Source organism: Eschrichtius robustus, chromosome 3 (genome assembly GCF_028021215.1).
Source record: "Eschrichtius robustus isolate mEscRob2 chromosome 3, mEscRob2.pri, whole genome shotgun sequence".
In the NCBI taxonomy this organism is placed as follows: Eukaryota; Metazoa; Chordata; class Mammalia; order Artiodactyla; family Eschrichtiidae; genus Eschrichtius; species Eschrichtius robustus.
Window position 1 is genome coordinate 163267497 of NC_090826.1, and position 15523 is coordinate 163283019.

The following is a 15523-nucleotide window of genomic DNA, read 5'->3' on the forward strand; positions in this document are numbered from 1 at the left end:
TGTCTTATAGTTAAGTTTTGAGAGTTCTTTATATACTCTGGTTATAAGTCCTTTATCAGATATATGATTTGCAAATACTTTCTCCCAGTCTGTGGCTTATCTTTTTACTCTCTTAACAGTGCATTTTGAAAACTATGAATATTCAAGGTTAATGAAGTTCAATTTATCTATGTGTCTTTTATGAATCATGTTTTTAGTATCATATCTAAGAAATGTGTGCCTAACCCAAGATCAAAAATGTGTCATATTATGCTTTCTTCTTGAAGTTTTATAATTCTATATTTTACATTTAGGTCTTTGATCCATTTTTAGTTAATTTGTATATATTTTTATGCATTAAATTTTTTTATATGGATATACCATTTGTTGTAGAAACTATCCTATCTATACTAAATTACTTTCTCAACTTTGTCAAAAATTGTCTGTATTTATGCGGGTTTATTTCTGGACTCTCTATTCTACTCCATCGATCTATTTTTTTAATCTTTACACCAATACCACACTGTCTTGATTATGGTGGCTTTATAGTAAGTCTTAAAATACTGTTAGCCATAACAGTATGAGAAAACCATAATTCAAAAAGAGTCATGTACCACAGTGTTCGTTGCAGCACTATTTACAATAACCAGGACATGAAAGCAACCTGAGAGTCCATCAACAGATAAATGGGTAAAGAAGATGTGACACATATATACAATGGAATATTAGCCATAAAAAGAAACGAAACTGAGTTATTTGTAGTGAGGTGGATGGACCTAGAGTCTGTCATACAGAGTGAAGTAAGTCAGAAAGAGAAAAACAAATACCATATGCTAACACATATATATGGAATCTAAAAAAAAAAAAAATGGTTCTGATGAACCTAGGGGCAGGACAGGAATAAAGACACAGACGTAAAGAATGGACTTGAGGACACAGGGAGGGGGAAGGGTAATCTGGGATGAAGTGAGAGAGTAGCATTGACACTACCAAATGTAAAATAGATAGCTAGTGGGAAGCAGCTGCATTGCACGGGGAAGTCTGCTCGGTGCTTTGTGACCACCTAGAGGGGTGGCATAGGGAGGGTGGGAGGGAGACGCAAGAGGGAGGGGATATGGGTATATATGTATACATATAGCTGATTCACTTTGTTATACAGCAGAAACTAACAGAACATTGTAAAGCAATTATACTCCAATAAAGATGTTAAAAAAAGAAAAGATACTGTTAGCCTTCCAACTTGGTGCTTAGTTTATAAAGTTGTTTTGGCTATTCTAGCTCCTGTGCATTTGCATATAAAGTTTAGAGTCAGCTTCTGAATTGATTTTGTAGAATCACTTTCTACCAAAAAAGCCTGCTGGGATTATTCATTGGGATTTCATTGAATCTATAGATCACTTTGGAGAGAATTAACATCTTAATATTGTCTTCCAACCTATGAACACAGTTTATCTCTCTATTTTTTCAGGTCTTTATTAATTTTTCTCAGGTGGGTTTTGTAGTTTTCAGTATATGTATCTTTTGTCAGATTTATCCTTAAGTATTTAATATTTTTGATGTTATTGTAAAAGATATTTTAAAATTTCAATTTCCAGTTGTTTGTTACTGGAAATTGTATTTAGAAATTGTATTTAGAAGTTGTATTTAGAAATACAGTTGATCTCTGTCTGTTAATCTAGTATCCTGCAACCTTGCTAAACTCAATTATTAGTTCTAGTTGCTTTTTTGTGGATTCCATTAGATTTTCTACATAGATAATCATGTAATCTGCCAATTAAGACAGTTTGACTTATTTCTTTCCAATCTGGATACATTTTATTTCTTTTCCTTGCCTATTGAACTGGCTAGAACCTCCAGTACAATGTTGAATTGAAATGGTCAGAGTGAACATCCTTGTCTTGTTCCTGATCTTGGAAGGCATTTAGTTTTCTACCATTAAGAATGCCATTAGCTGTAGGTTTTTCCTAGACACTTTTTATCAAACTGAGGATATAACCTTCGATTTATATTTTGCTGAGCATTTTTATCAGTAATGGATGCTGGAGTTTGTTAAATGCTTTGTCTGCATCTACTGAGAGAATCATTTTTCTTTTTGGTTTGTTAATATGGTAAATTATAATGATTGATAGATCAATTTTTTCGTTAACCAACCTTGCATTCCTCGGATTAATCCCACTTACTCATGGTATAAAATGCTTTTAATATGTTCCTAGATACAATTTTATAGTATGGTTCACTAATATTTTGTTTAGAAATTTTGCATCATTGTTCATGAGGGATATTGGTCTTCAACTTTTTTTCTTGTAATATCTTTGTCTGTTTTTGGTATCAGGGTAATCCTGGCCTCATAGAATTAATTGGGAAGTTGTCTCTCCTATTTAATGTTCAGGAAGAATTTGTGTAGAATTGATATTATTTCTTCCTTGAATGTGTGATAGAATTCACCAGTGCAGTTAAATGCACTGCTTTCCCTGTGGAAAAGTTGTTAACTACAGATTCTATCTCTTTAATGGATGTAGGGCTATTCACATTATCTATTACTTCTTGAATGAGCTTTGGTACTTTATATCTTTCAAGAAATTTGTTCATTCTTCCAAGTTGTCTAATTTACTGGTGTAATGTTTCTTTATTGTGCTTTTTATATTTGTAGAAACTGTAGTGAGGCCACCTCTTTCGTTCTTGACATTGGTGATTTGTGTCTTCTCTCTTTCTTTGCTGATCAGTCATGCTAGAGATTTATCAATTTTATTGATCTTGAAGAACCAGCTTTGGATGTCATTGGTTTTCCCTATTGGTTTTTTAATTTTTTATATCATTGATTTCTGCTTTTATATTAATTATTTCCTTTCTGCTATTTAGTCTGTAATTTGCTCATCTTTTTCTAATTTACTAAAGTGGAAGCTGAGGTAATTGATTTGAGACCTCTGTTGTTTTCTGATATAGGCATTTAATGGTATAAATTCCCTCCTAAGTACTTCTTTAAAGGCATCTTACTAATTTGGATATGTTGTGTTTTCATTTTCATTCACTTAAAAACACTTTCTAATTTGCATTTTGGTTTCTTTTTTGACCCTAAGTTACTTGGAGCTGTGCTGTTGAGTTTCAAAATATTTAAGGATTTTCCAGATATCTTTCTGGATTGACTTCTAATTTAGCTCTAGTGTGTCAGAAAACATAGTATGAATGATGTGAATCCTTTAAAATTTATTTAGACTTGTTTTATGTACCAGAATATGATCTATCCTGTTAAATGTTCTGTGTGCAATTCAAAAGAATGTGTATTCTGCTGTTGTTGGGTTGAGTGTTATACAAATGTCAAGTAGAACGAATTGGTTGATAGTTGTTCAAATCTTCTATATCCTTACTGGTTTTCTGTCTACTTATTATATCAATTATTGAGAAAGGGGTATTTGAAATCTCCAACTATAATTCTGGACTTGCCTGTTTATTCTTGCAATTCTATCAGATTTTACTTCATGTATTTGAACTTCTGTTATTAGATACATAAACACGTTTATTGTTATGACCTCTTGATGAATTGTGCCTTTTATCATTATTAAATGTCTCTCTTTCCCTCTAGTAATATTTTTTGTCCTAAGTCTCTTTTGTTTGATATTGATATAGCCGCCACCAGCTTTCTTATGGCTACTGTTTGCATGGTATATAGCCTTTTCCATACTTACATTTTCAACCTATTGTTTCTTTATATTTGAAGTGCACTTCTCATAGGTAGCGTATAGTAGAGTCTTGCTTTTTTATCAAATCTGACAATATCTACTTTCTAATAAGGGTATTCAGACAACTTACATTTAATGGGATTCTTCATTTGGTGTGTTCCAAAGCATTATTTTTCTGTATGTTTTCTATTCAACCCATCTGTTCTTTGTTCTCCTTTTTATTTTATTTGCTTTCTTTTGAATTTATTGAACACTGTAAATGATTCTACTTTATATCCTTTGTTGGCTTTTTAGTTGTAACTCTATTATTTAGTGATTGCTGTAGGATTTATTGTATACATCTTTAAGTTATCACAGTCTACTTTTAAGTGGTATTATACCACTTCATGTCTAGAATAAGAACCTTACAAGAGAGTACTTTCATTTCTCCACTCCTAACCTTTGTGCTATTGTTGTCAAACATTTTAATTTTGCATATGTTATAGCCCACATGTTACATTGTTGTTATTTTTACTTTAACAGTCAATTAGCTTTTAAGGAGATTTAAATAAGAGGAGGATAGCATATATTTATTCACATAGTTGTCATTTCCAAAGCTCTTCATTCTTTTGTGTATATCCTTTGTGATGAATTCTTTCAGCTTTTTTAAGTCTGAAAAAGTCTTTATTTCCCTTTTATCTGAGAATGATATTCTGGTTGGGTGTATAACTCTAGGTTGGCAGTTTTCAGTACTTTAAAAATGTTGCTCCATTGTCTTCTCACTTGTATTATTTCCAAGAAATCTGCCATCATCTTCTCTTTGTTCCTTTACATGTAACATAATTTTTTTCCTCTGGCTATTTTCAAGATTTTTTTCATCATCACTAGTTTTAACCCATTTGATTATTATGTGCTTTAGTGTAGTTTTCTTCATGTTTCTTGTGCTAGGGGATCATTGAGCTTCTTGGATCTGTGGGTTTATAGTTTTCATTAAATTTGGGAAAGTATTGACCACTATTTCTTTAAATATTTTATCTGCACCACCCTCTGTGTATTTCCCTTCAGGGACTTCAATTGCACACATATTAAGACACTTGAAGTAGTCCTATAGCTGTTTTTTTTAATCGGTTTTTGGTTGTTTGTTTTAAAATTTTCTCTCTGTACTTCATCTTGGATTGTCTTCATTGCTATATTGTCAAATTCACCAATCTTTCCTTTTGCAGTGTCTAATATGCTGTTAATCCCAACCAGTGTATTTTTCATCTCACACAATGTAGTTTTTATCTCTAAAGATTCAATTTGTATCTTTTTAATACATTCCATGTCCCTATTTAACTTTTTTAATGTTTGAAATGCCATCATAACTGTTTTAATGTCCTTCTCTGTTGATTCTAATATCTATGTCAATTCTGGTTTGGTTTCAATGATCTCTTCATTATAGGTCTCATTTTCTTGCTTCTTTTTGATTGGTTATTTTTGATTGGGTGCTGGACATTTCTATATTTTTTTTAATGTTTTTAAGCTTTGTTTGGGGTTGCAGTTGTTTAGAAACAGTTTGATCCTTTATGGCCTTACTTTTAAGATTTGTTAAGGTGGAAACCAGTCAGTTCTCAGTCTAGGGCTAAGTGTTCCTGACTAGTGAAGCCAGACCCTTGCGGGTACCCTACCCACTGCCCTGTGAATCTTGAGGTTTTCTAGTCTGGCTGTTGGGAACAAGCACTATTCCTGACCTTGTGTGAGTCCTGTGCACTATTACTTCTAATCTTTTCCAGTGGTTAGTTCCCCAGCCATGGGTAGTTTCATCACTCTGTGCTGATCAGTACTAGGTTGAATACTTGAGGAGACCTACTACAAATCTCCAGAGTTCTCTCCTCTCCAGCACTCTGTCCTGGAAATGTTGCTACCTTGGCCTCCCTGGACTCTCAGCTCTAGCTCCTCAGTTCAGAGAGTCTGCCAGGCTCCACCTGAGTTCCCTCTCTCTGAGCCATGGCCCGAAAACTCTCTCAGTGCAGTAAGCTGGGAAATGGCTAGTGCTCACCTCCCTTACTTCCCACCTCTCCAGGATCACTGTCTTTTGCTGTTTGATGTCTAGTGTCTTGCAAACGGTTGTTTTACACGTTTTGTTCAGTTTTTGGTTGTTTCAGGTAAGAGGAAAAATCTGGTCCGTGTGACTTTATCTAGGCCAGAAGTGGAAGTTCTCATGAGCAAGTTTGTGGTTTTCTAGGGGGACTGAATGAGACTGATGTTTGTGCAGCACCTGGCACTTGGCAGATACTCAGCAAATACTTGGGTCTTCCCTGACTCTGCACCTGGTTGTTAATTCTTCCTGGTTTTACTTTGGGTTATCAACCCGATTCCTGGCTGAGCTTTAGGTCACGGTCTCTATGACAGTCAACCAAAGCAGATAATCACTTATGGGCTATTTATGTTTTAATATGATCAATTTCAGAATTCTGCTACACAAAGAAGATGAAGGTAAATGTAGACATTTACCTTCTCTGTGAAATTTCGTCTAATTCAGCCTACATGAATTATTCACTTATTTATAGTAGGAATATCAGTAGGTTTTAGAAGATCAGTGATGTGTGGTGGACAGAATTGAAGAGGACCATGCTATTTGTTACCCCTGCATGATTTTGTAGGGGTTTCCTACTAGGCCATTAACTTCAACCTCTTATTTCCTCTTTTTTCCCATCAGATTTCCCAAGGAGCTATATGAAGGACAGAGGAGTGTTTGCCAGAACTTAACCACTTCTTTCTTCTCTTGTCTTCTCTCCTGTGACAGTGTCTGGAGGCCGCAGCCGCCTGCACCTCATTGATCTTGGCAGCTGTGTGAAAGCTCTTAGCAAAAATCGGGAAGGAGGCTCAGGGCTGTGCCTCTCACTGTCTGCTCTGGGCAATGTCATCCTGGCTCTCGTCAATGGCAGCAAACACATCCCATACAAGTAAGTGACTCTTCTACTCAAAGAATGGGATGAGGAAAGCATGGTGCGAGGGCTGTGTGTGGGATTCTCTGTCCAGTGACATCTGGGGAGAGTTGTACTACAGAGGTACACTATGGACCACATTGTTAGTTCAGTGCCAGAAACCAGACTTCACTAACAATTGTGTAATGCATGATCTTCCAAATTCAAAAGCTATGGAAATACTTAAATTTACCCCAATGCTAACATTAGGCTGCTCAAGTCAGAAATAATAAGAAGTTATCTCAGTTGAGGTCTCCAATCACAATTGCCGTTGGTAGATTATTGTCACCATTGTACAGATGTTTTATAGTGATGAGAGCAAGGGACATAAGATTGAATTACCCTTCCCTTAGGAATAGGGCTGCCATATTTAACCAATAAAAATATGGGATACACAGTTAAATTTGAATTTCAGATAAACAACAAATATTTTTTAGTATAAGCATCCCCCCAGTATTGCATGAGCTATATGGGCATTCTGTATTTTATCTGGTAGTCCTATTTAGGAGAATTTAAAAAGCTTGGGGAATTACCACCCACCATCCTATGCAGATGTTTATTTCACTTCCAAGATTCTTTTCCTCTTTCTGTTGCTGCTCCAAGAAGATGAAATTAGAACTTCTCCTATGTCTGGAATAGCCAAAGACTTGCCATATCATCTGTGCTCATGAATGACCCAGCCCTGGAGCCACCCCTCACCACCATCACCCCAACTCATCTTTGTCATTGGACAGTGTGATGATGGGATGATGGGTACTCTCCTGTATTTTCAGGCCCTGCCAATGTCCAGCTGCACCTTCCACTAGCTATCTGAACCTTCCTTCACATCTCATAAACTGAGGGTTATAGCTATATATCTTATCTATATCACAAGGATAAAAGGCTCAGAGTGATATGCGTATGAAAGTTTTTTGTAAAATGTGTAACACTGTAGTCAATAACCAATAATGATAATGTGGTTGAGCCTATCCCCACCTATTTAAATGGAAATAACACCTACCTTACAGAGTTGCCTTGAGGATTAAGCAAATATACAATACATAGAATCATTTTTGTTTAATCTGTAGGATCCTACAAAATATAAATTACTGTTGTGTAGGACGGAAAAGGTAAGTCGGGCAGTTTGTTCTACAATAGCTGAGGTTCAGGACGAGTCCTCGAGTTCTCCTTCCCCTCTGCCCTAAGTTGATGCCAACACTGTGACTTTATTCTCCACCAGGAAGTCCATTACTATACTACTTTAGGAGCTTAAATAGAGATTATAGTCCTGTCTGTCTCAATTCTTGAAATTTGGAATCCTAGGATAAACCCAGAAATGGCTTTTCTACCCCTTGTGAGGATTCTTTTCTCTGAGAAAAAATTCAAGTAGAAGGTTTATATAGTTTCATTCAGTATCATTTCTGCAGTTGAATAAAGTCAACTTGTGATTACAAGGAAAGAGAGAAAGAGAGGAAGGAAGGAAGGGAGGGAGGGAGGAAAAGAAGAAAGCGGAAAGAAAGGAAGGAAGGAAGGAAGAAAGAAGGAAAGAAAGAAAGGAAAGAGAGAGAGGGAGGGAAGGAGGGAAGAAAAGAAAGAAAGAAAGGAAGGAAGGAAGGAAAGGAAGGATGGAAGGAAGAAAGAAAAGAAAGAAAGGAAAGGAAAGAGAGAAGAGAGGGAGGGGAAAAAAAAAAGGTCTGCAGAGATACTGTCAAGGTTGGAGATCTTAGAAAGGAAAGCGTTATCAGCCCTCATTGGTTTCCCTGTCCATAAAAAGGGAACCATGTCTATTAATGTAATAACTTAATAGATCATGGCGTAGACAGAATTCAAAATACCACCTTATGAGGTCACTGATTATGTATTTTACTTATATATCTCTCACATTGTTTCTGTAAAGTGACATGCTTTTATGATTTCAATAAGTATTTGTTGAATTGATGGTGGGAGGGATGGATGAATGCAAGCATATGAAATTACTTTTACTTTAGATAAAGTAACTTCCTTTCGGTTCCAGTTGGGTTTTATTATAAACCTAAAGGGAAACATTAAGAATTGATTTTATTAGTAGTTCAAGGTCTCTTGTTAAATTAAACATATCTAACATCAGCTAGGCACAACGACCAGCTACCTGCCCACTTGGGAGGGCTGACAAAGTGTGAAAACTCCACTCACCATTCTCTGCAGACATCTGTCTGCTTCAGTTCCCTTCCTTCCCTTCTGGCTCCGAGGGAGTGATGATCAAAGCGTTTCTATGTCTGACGTCGGCACAGACTTAACATAAATGTGGTGTCTATGTAAGACACAGGCATAGCGTTGTCCCCCACCATCAGGATCCTTCTAGGGATCTTGCAGAGTTGCCCACTGCTTGATGCCACGAAACATGGTGGCCTGGCCATCCGGCCAGCTCTGTCCTCCCCAAAACATTTGTTGGCAGTGCACTTGTACAGCCAGTTCTATCAGCCCTCAGTCCTTAATGCCCATCATTGTGTGTAAACTTTCAAAGACCCTTGCTGTAATATTGTTTCAGATTCTCAGCCACAGCATATATTCAATATTTGGTTCTGCAAATACATTTGCAAAGTGATTAATCAACTATCTTGATTCTTGAAAGAAGAAACTATCTTCTTTCAAGGTACAGGAAGATAAGGCAAAGATTAACTCAAATCACCCAGCCAGCTGGTGGCAGGATCAAACCGCATCACTTTTTTTTTATTTTTAGTTTTTATCAGTCATCAATTTTATACACATCAGTGTATACATGTCAATCCCAATCGCCCAATTCAGCACACCACCATCCCCACCCCACCGCGGTTTTCCCCCCTTGGTGTCCATACGTTTGTTCTCTACATCTGTGTCTCAACTTCTGCCCTGCAAATCAGTTCATCTGTACCATTTTTCTAGGTTCCACATACAGAACCGCATCACTTTTCACAGCCTCAGAGACCTTGGCAGTTCGTTGCCAATCCACTCCCCCCAACCTCATCAAGCTCTGTAATATATTAGCTGCCTTTGCTCTGCACAGCATGAGGTCTTCAGCACAGCAGGATGGCCCAGATTTCTTTCATCAGTTCAGTCAGCTCTCCAAAGCCACATCACATGGCATTTGTTAGCGTACTAAACACCTTTCCCATGTTAAACCTTGTCTTTGCAGTAGGTTCCTAAGACAGGGAAGGTTTTCTGCCCTTGCAGTTTCCTCTTATTCCTGTTCACTTACAGGAAAAAACGGAAAACCAAACTCCACGTTTGCTACCTTCCCCCACCCTTCCAAAACACAAAAACCCACTCCGTTTGTCACCCTGGACACTTCTGTGCTTGGAACCTCCATCATTTGTGTTTGCTTCTGGGAAATTAACTGGAATGTGCACAGAGGGGATATAGCCTGTCCTTGTTTCTCTTCATCGTTGTGCCAGACTCTGTCATGTGAGCAAGGCTGAAAGCGAGTTTGTATTCATTACCCATCCCAGGTGCTCCCACGGGCACCCTAGGTGCGCCCTCAATGGTTTTGACTTTGCAAATGATATTGCCTTTAGATATGACAGATGCAAGTGCAGAACAGGTTCCCAGCCTCAGCCACGACATAGCACAGGCTCGCCGACCAATCCAAGTGCCATAAATCAATCCCAAATGGTGACACCATTCAGAAAAGCATTCAGGGACAGCAGGGAGACCACCAAGGGCTCCAACCCCCTAGTCAGTTCTGCACTGACAGGCTGCACAAAACTCCCTAACTTTGGGGAACCTCTTGTCTAGGGGAAGCTGTCATAGTCCTAAGCATTTTGACAGTGCATTTGCCAATTTCCTTCTGTCACTCAGCCATTTGCTATTCCTCACCACTTCTTGGGCACTAAGGTTGTAGGAACCTTCCCTTCGATAGTTGAGAAAAATTAGGCAGAGATGTCGAAATGAATTCCCATGCCAAAAACAAGTGTTGCAGGCACACACCACTAGAATTGGTGCCCAGAAGGGCCACCACAAGAATCTGGCAGTGTGCACTTAGCTTTGGCTAAAGTGCTGTTATGTCCCAGCTGATCTGCAGGACTACAGTCTTTCCAGAGACTTGGAAATTCTAATGACCACCCAGTTTTCTGGAAATAGAATTTTTCGTCCCTTTTAGATGTCTAGTAAGGCGAAGCATACCCTTCACACTTACTCTAAGCCTGAAACATTTTTCCTTCATTTGTAACTGTTATTCCATTTGGATAAATAATTACTTTAATAGGTCAAATTGCCTACTTGATTATTTGCCAACAAGATGCTGTCCTCTGTTTCTAAACAACAGATATGTTATAACGTCCTGGCTTCCATTGAACAAGAGGTCATGGAAAGTCATTCTGTGACCCCCTCGTGTTGTGTCTGTCTGAGATGCTATTCCCAAGTAGCTTGAAGCATGGTTCTGCATGAACAATCCCATGATCGAATTGGTGCTCGATGCCTTTCTTTTATGGTTTTGGTCTGTGGTTCAGCCCAAGACCAAATCCTTGTGTTTTGGAATCTGTCACTGACATACTCTGGGGCTCAGGCAGCTGACTTCCTCGTGCCCTTCTTCTCTCTGGAGAAGCAGGTGGAGCCTGAGGCAGTTTGTTGTCATGAGCTTCAGTCTGCAAGCAAACACCACTGCAGGGGCCACTTTAGAAGCGGTTGTTCTACAAAAGTGATAAAGATGCCTATCATCAGGGTCTGGAACGGGAGCACTTTTCCTCCTAAGGCCCTAGTGAGGAGTCGGGAACTAAGGTCACGTGTAAGAGAAAAGCAGCATCAGAGCACAGCATTTCATTCAAACCAGCAAGCATCACTAGAGACTCAAATTCAAGTTGGTGACTTGTGGAGAAATGAGAGTTTGTAAATAGAGGCAACTTTTTCAAAATGTTAACACCTCTTCTCATCCATGCTGGAAACTGCAGGCCTAAGATTTCATAAGGCCTTTACAGGACTTGCATCTCTGAAGAATGTGGACATTCCCATGCCTTGCTTTGAGAAATATTTTCCCCCAGTAGCCATTTAGATACTGGGTTTGTCTCTGCTTTCTCAGAACTGGAAACTCACTCAGTGTCTGGGAAGCTAAAGAAAGGAGCTCATGACCAATATGAGCTACAATAATAGTTGCCCTGACTCACATAGGAGACAAAAGGTTTGTTCCTCGTGACTCAAATGCATATTATTCACAAAATGAAATTAAATAGATATTTTCCAGGAAAAATGCAAAGGAATATCAATTCTCCAGATTTACTTAAGATAGCATGTAATGGAGAGAAGCTCTGTGTAAGAATCTTCGTGTGTGTGTGTGTGTGATATGAGACACATACATATGCATATTTAGCAACCTTTAAATGTACATTAATGCTGTATTATCTCCTCCTGATTTACAGGGAGAACATCAATTTAGAACTATTTGCGCAAACTCCAGATACCACTTTATAGCATTCCCTATTTAGAAATAAAATAACCAAAGTCTCAGGTTGCCAAGCAACTGCAGCAATGATAATTCTTAGTGTTGCTGCTTCAAAAATATCCATTTTTATACATTTTAATGACTGTTAGGATGCAGAGAAAGTAAGTTCAGAAAATCACCGGGACGTAAGTATCTTTTGTATGAGATTTTAGCATCTCTTTCCTTTCATCCTTCCCTCCTACCTCTATTTGCTTCCCTGGCTGGTGGTATCTTCACATATAATTATGAAAATTTTCAGAGATTGATATTATTTTCTTAAGAGTTGAGGCATCAACTACCAGTAAAAGAACTCTGCCAGGTTTATCACAGAAGCATGCAGGTCACTCAGGGGGAAATGAGGCTGTCCGGGAATCGGCTGGGATCACAAGCCCTGGGTTCAAGCGTTGGTCCTTCCACCACTGGTTTGACACATAAACTGTGCTCATCATCCTTTTTGTTCCCAGGAGGACCCCTTTGTGCCCCCTCACAGAGCAGATTGTTAGGCCCCCAACTCAGTCACGATCCTTGGCAGCAAAGCCATGGCATATATTTTTCTTTGTCTACCACGGCTAGTCCCTCTTGGAAAACGAGCTTCTGGTTTTAGGACTGAGCAGAAATCAGGAGGTTTCTTCATTTCCCTTTTGGCTTTTCAAGAGGTTTTCTTCCTTTATGTTCAATTTCTGAGAGTCCTAATCAGACTCTTTTCTCTCCAGATTACGAACCAGTTGGCAAATAGATACAAGAGTATGGCTGGGAATTAAAATTCTCCATCTGCTGAATCCCAACAGAGTGGAAGGAGGTCTCCTCCTATCCCCCCACAAGCATAGACCCCAGGACTCAAGAATGCGCAGAATCGGATCAGCAGAGCAATCCCGTACCCATACAGCCACATGGCTCAAGAGGAGGGATGTGTGTGACCTACAGGGGGACAGACAGACAGACAGCATTGGGCTGTACGTGCCCATGGCCATGTTTACCAGCGCCACCAGTCAGACCTTTTTCCTCCTGTGAGAAGAAGTAAATAAAAGGGCAGAAACAAGGATGGGAACTTTGTTCTCCTTCTTTCCAAGGGGTTAGAGATTCCTAATTTATGGACTTGCTGGGTCATAGGGAGAAGGAAAAAATCGTTTCCGTTACTTGTTTCCTGGGTTTCCAGCTCCGATCCAGGTGGTTAGTGTGTGCATGCGTGAGCTCTGGGTGGGGGCTCCTCCACGGTGCGAGCGTAATGACAACAGTTCGTAGTCATTGTTTCCTTGCTGTGCATCCAGAGCTGCTCTGAATGCTTCCTGGGTGTTCAATTCTGCCGAGAGCCTCATGGCATAGATACTGCTATGGTCGTACTCGTACTACAGATGGAGAAATTACGACAAGAGGAGGAAGTGACTTGTCCATGTCTACACGGCTGGTAGGCAACAGGGCTACTCCACTGTTTCCTGGTATATCACCACTTCCTAACACAGTGTCCGGAATGCTGTGGTGCTCAATCAATATGTGTTGAAATAACAAATGAGGCCAGACAGTGGATCTAATGTATCTGCAAAGCTTAAATGTGTGCAGTAGGTTGTAAGTGAAAGGGTTGAGTACCAGGCGTGGGACCACCTGTGGCCAGCTGTCCATTCAGGGTCATCTCCTGGCCTCACCTTTTCTGTGACAGTGAAGCTGGACTGACTGCCAGATACTTGTGACAGTGAGGAAAGTGAAATACGGAAGATGAGGACGGGAAAGAACTCTCCCTTCCAGAACCTAAGCCACTTGGCAGGGCTGAATCAGAGGAGCCCAACAGTCCCAATCCCATATTCTGGGCACCTCCAGCAGACAATCTCAGCAAGTCTCAGCTATTTCACAAGTTTTCTTCTCTTTCTTAATTTCTGTCATCTTTCTCACATAAGAGCCTGAAGGTTCATGTAGCCATTTCATGTACCCCATTAATGGGAAAAGCTGCAGGATGCTCTGATGCTCTCTTAGGATACAGGACCCCCAGACAGCCCTCCTGCCTGGCCTCCAGCACGAGAAGTGTGACCATCTCCCACGCTGGAGACTGCACATGGGCACAGCCTCCCGATAAGACAGTTTCCAGCCCTCTTCCCCCTTGGTGGCAGCTTCTGTAGGTGCGTTGAAGCATTCCTGAGTGGAGAGATTCCTGTCAGAATAGGAGAGGTCATCACCCAGTCTGGGTCTTGAAGTTCTGCTGAGCACAAGAAAGGTAAGGAAGGGAGAGGCGAGAGGTGAGGTTGACAGCAAGGCTGTCGGGGCATGAGATAATGAGCTTCCTCCGACACCTGGCTAATGAGAGAAGCTTTGGGCATTTCCACAATCGGCAGATGAGATAGTCAATCTATCAACTGGAATTTGTGAAGTTTCTTCAGGCTGGGCTCCCAGAAAAGTATGTGAAGTCAAATATCTGTGGTTTCCGAAAGAGATGAATTGTGACACGCGCCCAGGAGGTGACACTGAGCCGAGACCAGGGAGGCGTGGGTCCTCGTGCCAGGGCCACTGCCCACCTCCAAACACTCAGACGCCCTTCCTGCGCTTTTCATTCTCCACCAGCTAAATCAGAATAGCCATCTTCTTTACCTCAGAAACGTGGTAGGTACCATTGAGACAATGTCTGCGATAGCCCTTTAAAGAAACATGCTTCAAAGGCAAAAATAGGACTGTTTTAATATATTTCAAAACATTATAACCCAGACTGATCTGGCACTATCATATCTTTTTATCTGTTTCTTGATTTTAAACATATATGTTGCTTTTGGCCAAGTGGATTTTAATTACGTTTTGTTGAAACAGAAGCTTCATGCATTTTTCAACAAGAGTCTGTGTGCCTAACGTACAGGGTCGCTGCCAGACACAGACATCTAATTTAAGAGAACGCAACCCTAAATACTCTGCACAAGGAGAGAAGTAACGGGTTCCTTAGGAAGTGAAGGGCTCCACCTGCCACCTCCCTCAGTGAGGCCATCAGGCCTGAGAGTGGGTGGAGGTTGTGGGTGAGCAAAGGGAGGTACCTCTGTACACCCACAGGTTGTGCACCCAACTGTACCCCCCGTTGTATCTGTCTGGCCCACTGACCACTGCCATTCAAATGTTTAAAGATGCAAATTTTTCATATAATATGGCCTTTGAATACAAGCCACGTCCTTCTGGTGCTCAGCCAGAGACGGTGATGTGTTCCAACCCTGACTCTGTTAGATTTCCTGAGAGAAGGGTTTTTCTTCCAAAGAGATTTTTAAGGCTGACCTTGACGATACAAATTTTACCTTACACCTGAGATCCCAAGTGATACATAAAGTTTATTATTCATGAAGCACAGTGCTATTCTGATCAGCAAGGTGAATTTTGGCCCAAAGGACCCAGCTGAGGGAGGAGTTTAAGCACCTAATTTTGTTACAAGTCTGATGGAGGCTACCAAACATATACAGGAAATACTTTGAGAAATACCTAGTAGAATATCTGTAAGTTCTTTGATCCATTTAGTCATTCATTATCTATTAATTAAAAAATACTTATTGGACCCC

General features: G+C 39.8%; 1 protein-coding gene across 1 annotated transcript in view; it reads left to right on the plus strand.

The window, feature by feature from the left end:
• The window catches only part of KIF26B (kinesin family member 26B), a 479220-nt gene that overhangs the window by 414223 nt on the left and 49474 nt on the right, over positions 1–15523 (plus strand). The window contains exon 10 of the mRNA XM_068538512.1: positions 6421–6580. Within this exon, the coding sequence (XP_068394613.1) occupies positions 6421–6580 (160 nt within the window). The remainder of the gene's footprint in view (positions 1–6420; positions 6581–15523) is intronic.